Here is a 9,786-nt window from a genome sequence, read left to right as displayed (position 1 = left end):
TGATTTCCACTGCTCCAGAGTCCAATGGGGGCGAGCTTTACACCACTCCAGCTGACGCTTGGCATTGCGCATGGTGATCTTAGGCTTGTGTGCGGTTGCTCGGCCATGGAAACCTATTTCATGAAGCTCTTGACTGACAGTTCTTGTGCTGACGATGCTTCCAGAGGCAGTTTGGAACTCGGTGGTGAGTGTTGCAACCGAGGACAGACGATGTTTACGCGCTACGTGTTTCAGCATTCGGCGGTCCAGTTCTGTGAGCTTATGTGGCCTACCACTTCACAGCTGAGCCGTTATTGCCACTTCACAATAACAGCATTTACAGTTGACCGGGGCATCTCTAGTAGGGCTGAAATTTTAATGAACTGACTTGTTGCAAACGTGGCATCCTATGAGGGTACCACTTTGAAAGTCACTGAGCTCTTCAGTAAGGCCATTCTACTGCCAAACTTTTTCTACGGAGATTGCATGTCTGTGTGCTCGATTTCATACACCTGTCTGCAATGGGTGTGGCTGAATTAGCCGAATCCACTAATTTGAAAGGATGTCCACATACGTTTGTATATATAGTGTATGTATTTAGGTTCCTATTTCCATAAGATCTCAATGCAAAAGAACACAGAGGGCCCCATAAAAACACAGGCAAAAGTCTGTCATTAAAAGTTGTCATAAAAAGTTTAAGACTAAGTCAATGGGGAAGAAATGCTTTAAATTTGCTACCTGACACCGAATGAAGGTTTTGACTTCTCTGGTGTGTCATCAGTTCTGTTTTAAAGCACTATAGCAATTTTGTCTTAGGATTCCTTTAATTTGCCAGTCAAGTTGGATAAGAGCATTGTTCGCATTAAATGTATCCGAATATCCATTCTTGTGCCCTAAATTAGAGGCCGTTTGAAAGTTTTATAGTATATGAAATTTCGAACATGTTGTATACTTTAAATGCCCGGATGTCATACTCATTTCAGCATTTCATCTAGTAGAATTCGCTGCACACTACTGAGGAAGAGAATAGTTTTCACATCCATGTGTGTTTGACAACAGTTGATAATCAGAATAGGGGACACACTACAAAAATCAACGAATGGTGGGGAACAAGCCCGATTGCCCATTTGATGATGCCTTCTCAGTATGGATGAGTAGTATGTTGATATTTGTTGCATATTCCATACATCTGTACTGAACAGTACGTTATAAATAGTATGTAGTACGATTCGTTCACAGTATGCAGAAAGTAGTAGGCAAGTCAGATTTCGGACACGGCCCATGACTGACCAATTATATATATATTAATGTTGTAAATGACTATTGTAGCTGGAAACGGCAGATTTTTTATGGAATATCTACATAGGCGTACAGAGGCCCATTATCAGCAACCATCACTCCTGTGTTCCAATGGCATGTTGTGTTAGCTAATCCAAGTTTATCATTTTAAAAAGGCTAAGTGATCATTAGAAAACCCTTTTACAATTATGTTAGCACAGCTGAAAACTGTTGTTCTGATTAAAGTAGCAATAAAACTGGCCTTCTTTAGACTAGTTGAGTATCTTGAGCATCAGCATTTGTGAGTTCGATTACAGGCTCAAAATGGCCAGAAACAAATAACTTTCTTTTGAAACTCGTCAGTCTATTCTTGTTCTGAGAAATGAAGGCTATTCCATGCGAGAAATTGTCAAGAAATTGAAGTTCTCGTACAACGCTGTGTACTACTCCCTTCACAGAACAGTGCAAACTGGCACTAACAAGAATAGAAAGAGGAGTGGGAGGCCCCAGTGCACAACTGAGCAAGAGGACAAGTACATTAGAGTGTCTAGTTTGAGAAACAGACGCCTCGCAAGTCCTCAACTGGCAGTCAAAAATAGCGATATAATAAATGCCTTACCTTTGGTGATCTTCTTCTGTTGGCACTCCAAAAGGTCCAAAAGGTCCCAGATACATCACAAATTGTCCTTTTGTTTGATAATGTCCTTCTTTATATCCATAAAAACTCAGTTTAGCTGGCACACTTCAGTCAATAATCCACCCAGTTTCCCTCCATCAAAATGCATACAAAATGAATCCCAAACTGTTACGCACGCCTCTGAGAAGAGGGAACGCAACTCCCTGCTACAACTCAACTCTCTGAAGTGCAAGAGGTATGGACTGTAGGATTTATTTTCTTACACGGTAATATGGGGAAAAGGGGCTGGACGGAACCAAAGCAAAGAAAGTAAATATCAAAGTTCCCCCCTCTCCTATCTAACCTGCCTACCCACTTAATTTACCTAACTTAGCACCACCTGGTGCCCTAACCAAAATACAGGGGGCGGTCCGCCCAGGTCTTACCTAGTGTGCCTAGACAGTAAATATACTACGGGTATATGTATGCCCGCGGGCCTCTTGCCTAAGCACTCCCAAAGTGCCTTCTCCTTCCCCCCTGGGAACAAATGAAACAGAATAATTATTAACAATTTCACAACCACTCACAAACACAGGACAAAGCAAAGCTGCTACCAACAACAACTAATATAGTACATACCAACACTTTGATACACAACCAACACTATCCAAAATATTCAATTCTATCTCTGATCTCCAAATCTCTACTATTTCTCTCCTCTCTCTCCTCTCTCTCCTCTCTCTCCTCTCTCTCTCTCTCTCCTCTCTCTCCTCTCTCTCCTCTCTCTCCTCTCTCTCCTCTCTCTCCTCTCTCTCCTCTCTCTCCTCTCTCTCTTGGGGCAGAACACTGGCTTTTATCTTCAGGTGGCAATGGTGATTAGTCAGCTGCTTCTTGACGAGGGGGCGGGGTCAGCTCCAATCACCAATTAGTCTGGGGTCGACCAATCAGCTGGTTGGGGAGTATTTCAGGAAGCCATCTCCTGAAACACACACACTAAAATACAAAACAGAACACAGAAACTGGGGAACGTAACACAAACGTTACTAATAAACTTTTCCAAACAAGTCAAACAACGTTTATAATCAAACCTTAGCTACCCTAATACGTAAATAAACAATCAAATTTAAGACGAGAATCGTTATTGTCTTTACCAGAGAAAAATACCAAAGAACGCTCTCTCTTCCACACGCTTGGAAATACTACAACCAAAATGGGAGCCACCTAGAAAAACTACAATTTCTGACTCATTTTTCCAAAAACCAGCATGAAACTCTTTCTAAAGACTACACTGTATTTCTATTCAATTTCATTTTATTTTAAATGGACAATTTTTTTGTTGCTTTTCTTTAAAAAAACAAGGAAATGTCTAAGTGACCCCAAACCTTTGAACTGTAGTGTATATTTTTTACACAATTTAATGTAAACACAAAATAACACTATCAGGGTAACCAAAAGGGAAAATTATGGGAGTTTATTTCCATTTCTAGTTTTGTTTTGCTGATGACCTTCGACCTTACCTTCAGATCTACATCATAGTGGTGAACGATATGGTCAGCTCCCCATCAGAGAACTCCTTCAGCTCCTTCAGAAACATGTGCTCTATATCCATACCTGTAAAACACACACCCCATTCACCAGGAGTACATGTTTGGAGTAAGCCAGCTAATATCAATTAGAACTATACTGTACGTTTAATGTCATTGTTTAGGCACAGGAAATCTGGCTATAATGTAGACACAAATATATAAATACAAATATGAAATTATTAAAATGTATATACCAACTACATATCGTTCAATAAAAGTTGTAAATATCTCAATTCTAATTCCATTCCAAACAAATGTTTTATAATTCCAATTTAAACTGTCTAGTCTAATTCCAATTCCATGTAAATTCTCCAGATCATGAGTTACACTGCCTTCAGACAGACAGACAGACAGACAGACAGACAGACAGACAGACAGACAGACAGACAGACATTACACTACACAAATAACCACATCTTTAACCTTGCCAGCTATAAACACACACCTTGAAGCTGGGCCTCGCCAGCGTTAGGACTGGTTGTGTCATGATAGGGTGAGAAGCCGCTCCTCTCCTGCAACACCCTCAGCAGCTCCTCTAGGTCCACTGAGCGACGACCATCTTTGATCCACAGCCCCTCTGACTGCAGCCTCAGGGCCTCTGAGAAAACACACAGCGGCTACATCAAAAACAAACCGATATTCAGTTATTGGTGTAATATTAGCTATACATGCTATTATGTTTGTATGTGGCACTGAAATGAAGGAAAATATACTGACTGCAAAAATCTCAGGGACTTTGCATCAAGACTATCATATCATACAGAGGTTAACAAATTGATGTCAGTGACATCAGTTAAATTCATTACACTTAGGAGCTGTTGGGTGGTACTGTGCTCTGTAAGCACAGCACACATACACACATAAGCATGCGCGCACACCCTAGCCGGTACATCACAGCTAAAACAATAGATATAAGCAGGATACGCAATGGAGAACAAAAATCTGTCATTTCTGTCATTTCCTGATAACCTCCAGAGCTACTTAACCTCTCTAACAAGATTGCAGGCTTGTTTGACTGATTTATTGGCAGGGGAAGAACACACACACATGCAGTCAACAGTCACACACCATGTATGAGGCAGTGAGTCATAATGATGTATTTGATAAACACAACAAACCCAGTATACAGAGGGTATGAAAGAAACACACATGGACAGATGCACAGACACACATACACACACTTACACACTCTGACCCTCTTGTATTCTCTCACTGCCTAGATGTCATGTTTTGTTACTCTGCAGTACGGTCCCTCCTAACTGCACACTCCTAACTGTTATAACCGAGTCATATCAGGGGCTTAGTGTGTGTCCTGCATCAGCCCATTACCCCCAGCGGGGGCACCATTGGTCCTCACCTCCTAGCAGCTCCCCCAACGGCACGGAGATCTGCTCCACTGCCTCTTGAAGAATCTCCCTGGTGACCACCCCTTCCCCTCCTGCCCGTTGCTCGTGGTGATGGACCACTCGGAGGATGCTGGACTTCAGAGCTTCATAGTCGGAGCAAGAACAGACAGGGGGAAGGGCATATTACACTAAATCTTCACAAAGCCCTCAGGACCTGTCTGAAATCCTAAACATACACTTTCATACTATACCACCTAATACACTCGTCTGAGCAATACCAACACGCAAATGTACACACACACACAATATCAACTACATGATTTGTGTGTGTGTGTGTACCTGTTGAGTACATCATCCCTCATCAGAGTGAGGGAGAGTTTTCCTCTGTGGTGGAGCTGTAGTAGGTTGATGTCGTCTTTCCACAACAGAGCAGACTCACACACCCTCACAAGGTACCGCACTGTCTCCCTGGCAAGCCTACATCACATCGCTGACCACACAGGACCGGGACACTCACACAGCCTGAGCTCTCCTTCTGAGACACACACACACACACACAGAAAGTACAAATACAAGACACGCAGATACATATACAGTACCAGTCAAAATTCTGGACACACCCACTCATTCCAGGGTTTTTCTTTATTTTTACTATTTTCTACATTGTAGAATAATAGTGAAGACATCAAATATATTTTGGTTTGTTTAACACTTTTTTTGGTTACTACATGATTCCATATGTGTTATTTCATAGTTTGATGTCTTCACTATATAGTAAAATAAATGGTCAAAATAAACACAAAACCTTGAATGAGTAGGTGTGTCCAAACTTTTGACTGGTACTGTAAGCTCAACCTCAAACAAGTACTCAAAGGCTGTAATACATACACACAAACACACACATAAATACCATGAACACGTGAACATGTCCCCACACATTACCTGGCTGAGGAAGTACTCAGTGTTGAAGCCACAGAATCTACATCTGGCTCCACCACTCCTAGAACAGCATGGACTTTAGGACCCTCAGGTCCTGACGCCCGGAACAAACAAACATACTAACAAACAGGTTCAAAAGACCACACAAGATCCAATGTATTACATCAATAACATTTACATTTCGGTTTGTTTTTCCACAATTGATGAACCTACATCTGTGGAATAGCAAGTATTTCAATGGGATGGGCCCGACTTTGAAAAAGTAATTTCAAACTTCTTCTGCCACTGCAGCCTGTGACATGAAAGAAAGCTAAGTTGTGAGAAGGGGTGAAATCAGAGTGTAGGTAGAGATAGCTGAGATCATCTCATCTCCAGAGCGGTACAGGACAAGTATGACTACGCTGGAATGCAGCACTCAGAAATCCATGCATAATGCAAAATATGATTTAATATGCATGAAAGAGATGACTAAGATTCATGTACCCTGTGGTGGCCATGATGGTAGATCAGTGGTGTGTGTATTCGTATTTATTAAGGATCCCCAATAGCTGCTGCAAAGGCAGTAGCTACTCTTCCTGGGGTCCAGCAACATTAAGGCAGTTATATACAATTTAAAATATTACATGACATTACATTTCATAACACTTTCCACAACACATTAAGTGTGTTCCCTCAGGCCACTACTCTACTATCACATATCTACAATACTAGATCCATGTGTAGGTGTGTATAGAGTGTGTGTTTTATCATGTGTATGTGTGTCTCTTCACAGTCTCCGCTGTTCCATAATTTTTTAAAATCTGATTCTACTTCTTGCACCAGTTACCTGATGTGGAATAGAGTTCCAAGTAGTCATGGCTCTGTGTAGTACTGTGCGCCACCCATAGTCTGTTCTTGACTTGGGGATTGTGAAGAGACCTCTGGTAGCATGTCTTGTGGGGTATGCATGGGTGTCCGAGCTGTGTGCTACCGTAGTAGTTTAAAATAGACACCTCAGTGCATTCAGCATGTCAACACTTCTTACAAAAACAAGTAGTGATGAAGTCAATCTCTCCTCCACTTTCAGCCATGAGAGATTTAAATGCATATTATTAATGGTAGCTCTCAGTCAGTGTTGGCTCCTTAGAGGAGGAAGGGGGGACCATCCTCCTCAGTGAATTTCATTAAAATAAAAATGGTAAAACATTTAAAAAGTTGTACTTTTTAGATAAAACTATAATAAATATATTCATGTGACCAAATAATTTATTAAAATATACTGTTTTGCAATGAAGGTCTACAGTAGCCCCAACAACCCTTTGTAGGGTAGCACCATGGAGTAGCCGGAGGACAGATAGCTTCTGTCCTCCTCTTGGTACATACTTCAATACAAACCTTGGAGGCTCTTGGTTCTCACCCGCTGCCATAGACTTACACAGTAATTATGACAACTTCCGGAGGACATACTCCAACCTATCAGAGCTCTCTTGCAGCTTGAACTGACATGTTGTCCACCCAATCAAAGGATCAGAAAATGAATCTAGTACTGAAAGCATAAGCTACACGAGCTAGCACTGCAGTGCATAAAATGTGGTGAGTTGTTGACTCAAAGAGAGAGAAAGAGTTTTCAAAAATGAATTTCTTCACAAATTAAGGAGAGTCTTTCTTTTTCACTTTCATTTTCACGTACTTAGCTAGCAAATGTAGATGGATAGTTTAGCCTACACAATGACCTGGCTCAAACAGAGGGATGCTATGCTAGCTAGCTGACTCTTCCAAGTCAAGGTTAGCTTTTGGTTTTATAATTTTTTTGCCACTGGGGCCTGCCGGTGTAAATGTTAAACTGCTTACTGACTATACACTGTAACGTTACTGCATGATTGTAGTGGGTTTACCAACACAGTTCTATTAGCTATGTTGACTAGGATGCTAATGTTACTTTAGCTAACAAGGGAACAACGATGTAGGCTGTGTGTAGTGGTTATGACATGGTTTGGCTTGGAAATCATTTTTCGCCTGGTCACATACAGTGGGGCAAAAAAAGTATTTAGTAAGCCACCAATTGTGCAAGTTCTCCCACTTAAAAAGATGAGAGAGGCCTATCATTTTCATCATAGGTACACTTCAACTATGACAGACAAAATGAGAAAAAAAAATCCAGAAAATCACATTGTTGGATTTTTAATGAATTTATTTGCAAATTATGGTGGAAAATAAGTATTTGGTCAATAACAAACGTTCATCTCAATACTTTTTTATATACCCTTTGTTGGCAATGACAGAGGTCAAACGTTTTCTTTAAGTCTTCACAAGGTTTTCACACACTGTTGCTGGTATTTTGGCCCATTCCTCCCTGCAGATCTCCTCTAGAGCAGTGATGTTTTGGGGCTGTTGCTGGGCAACACGGACTTTCAACACAGACTTTCAACGCCACTCCTTCGTTGCCCGGGCGGTGTGTTTGGGATCATTGTCATGCTGAAAGACCCAGCCACGTTTCATCTTCAATGCCCTTGCTGATGGAAGGAGGTTTTCACTCAAAATCTCACGATACATGGCCTCATTCATTCTTTCCTTTACACGGATCAGTCGTCCTGGTCCCTTTGCAGAAAAACAACCCCAAAGCATGATGTTTCCACCCCCATGCTTCACAGTAGGTATGGTGTTCTTTGGATGCAACTCAGCATTCTTTGTCCTCCAAACACGACGAGTTGAGTTTTTACCAAAAAAATCTATTTTGGTTTCATCTGACCATATGACATTCTCCCAATCTTCTTCTGGATCATCCAAATGCTCTCTAGCAAACTTCAGACGGGCCTGGACATGTACTGGCTTAAGCAGGGGGACACGTCTGGCACTGCAGGATTTGAGTCCCTGGCGGCGTAGTGTGTTACTGATGGTAGGCTTTGTTACTTTGGTCCCAGCTCTCTGCAGGTCATTCACTAGGTCCCCCCGTGTGGTTCTGGGATTTTTGCTAACCGGTCTTGTGATCATTTTGACCCCACGGGGTGAGATCTTGCGTGGGGCCCCAGATCGAGGGAGATTATCAGTGGTCTTGTATGTCTTCCATTTCCTAATAATTGCTCCCACAGGTGATTTCTTCAAACCAAGCTGCTTACCTATTGCAGATTCAGTCTTCCCAGCCTGGTGCAGGTCTACAATTTTGTTTCTGGTGTCCTTTGACAGCTCTTTGGTCTGGCCATAGTGGAGTTTGGAGTGTGACTGTTTGAGGTTGTGGACAGGTGTCTTTTATACTGATAACAAGTTCAAACAGGTGCCATTAATACAGGTAACGAGTGGAGGACAGAGGAGCCTCTTAAAGAAGAAGTTACAGGTCTGTGAGAGCCAGAAATCTTGCTTGTTTGTAGGTGACCAAATACTTATTTTCCACCATAATTTGCAAATAAATTCATTAAAAATCCTACAATGTGATTTTCTGGATTTTTCTTTCTCATTTTGTCTGTCATGGCTCCCAATCAGAGACAACGACTGACACCTGCCTCTGATTGAGAACCATACTAGGCCAAACACATAGAAATAGAACAACAGAACAAAACATAGAAAAACAACATAGAATGCCCACCCCAACTCACGCCCTGACCAAACTAAAATAAAGACATAACAAAGGAACTAAGGTCAGAACGTGACATGAACTGTGTTTACGCGTGATCAAAGGTGTATTCATTCCGTCAATTCTGTTGAAAAACGTTTCTTAAACGAAAGCAAACTAAAAGGGGATAAAAATACCTGAATTTGTCTAATAAAAACGTTTGATTGCAACTGTTGGACTAATGACTACACATGATTACCTAGATAAGCTAGATGCAGGCAAGAGTGTGGAAGGCGGTATTGAATGTGTCACTGTCCGTCCATGTGTCACCTCAAATTTCTCTCTCGACCTGTGTGCACCTACGTTGTAAACTTTCATTCATTGGCTAGGTTGTATCAACCTCATGATGGGTATAAGGAACATTTGAGTAGGATGCAGTATCATAAACCTATTGATGTTGCATTGAACTGGGTGAATGGAATATGACTGACAGTCATCCAATATGCTGTAATGGAA

At 41.5% G+C, this 9,786-nt stretch overlaps 1 protein-coding gene across 3 annotated transcripts; it reads right to left on the bottom strand.

Annotated features, from left to right (window-relative positions):
• Positions 1 to 2,655: 2,655 nt before the first annotated feature.
• LOC129853214 (protein prune homolog 2-like) lies at positions 2,656 to 7,914 on the bottom strand. Of its 3 annotated transcripts, XM_055918999.1 has the most exons (6): positions 5,748 to 7,914; positions 5,145 to 5,340; positions 4,817 to 4,948; positions 3,905 to 4,057; positions 3,391 to 3,484; positions 2,656 to 2,866 (listed from the first exon to the last, which is right to left on the bottom strand). In XM_055918999.1, exons 2-5 carry the CDS (start codon positions 5,158 to 5,160, stop codon positions 3,399 to 3,401), a joined length of 387 nt encoding a protein of 128 aa, XP_055774974.1. In that variant the 5' UTR covers positions 5,161 to 5,340; positions 5,748 to 7,914; the 3' UTR covers positions 2,656 to 2,866; positions 3,391 to 3,398. The 3 variants fall into 3 exon arrangements, with proteins under 3 accessions (XP_055774974.1, XP_055774972.1, XP_055774973.1); XM_055918997.1 differs by having other exon boundaries at positions 5,145 to 7,914; XM_055918998.1 differs by having other exon boundaries at positions 2,656 to 2,852; positions 5,145 to 7,914.
• Between the last annotated feature and the right edge of the window lie 1,872 nt (positions 7,915 to 9,786).

The sequence above is a fragment of the Salvelinus fontinalis genome, chromosome 4 (assembly GCF_029448725.1).
Source record: "Salvelinus fontinalis isolate EN_2023a chromosome 4, ASM2944872v1, whole genome shotgun sequence".
NCBI lineage: Eukaryota > Metazoa > Chordata > Actinopteri > Salmoniformes > Salmonidae > Salvelinus > Salvelinus fontinalis.
This window is presented reverse-complemented; position numbering and strand designations above follow the sequence as displayed.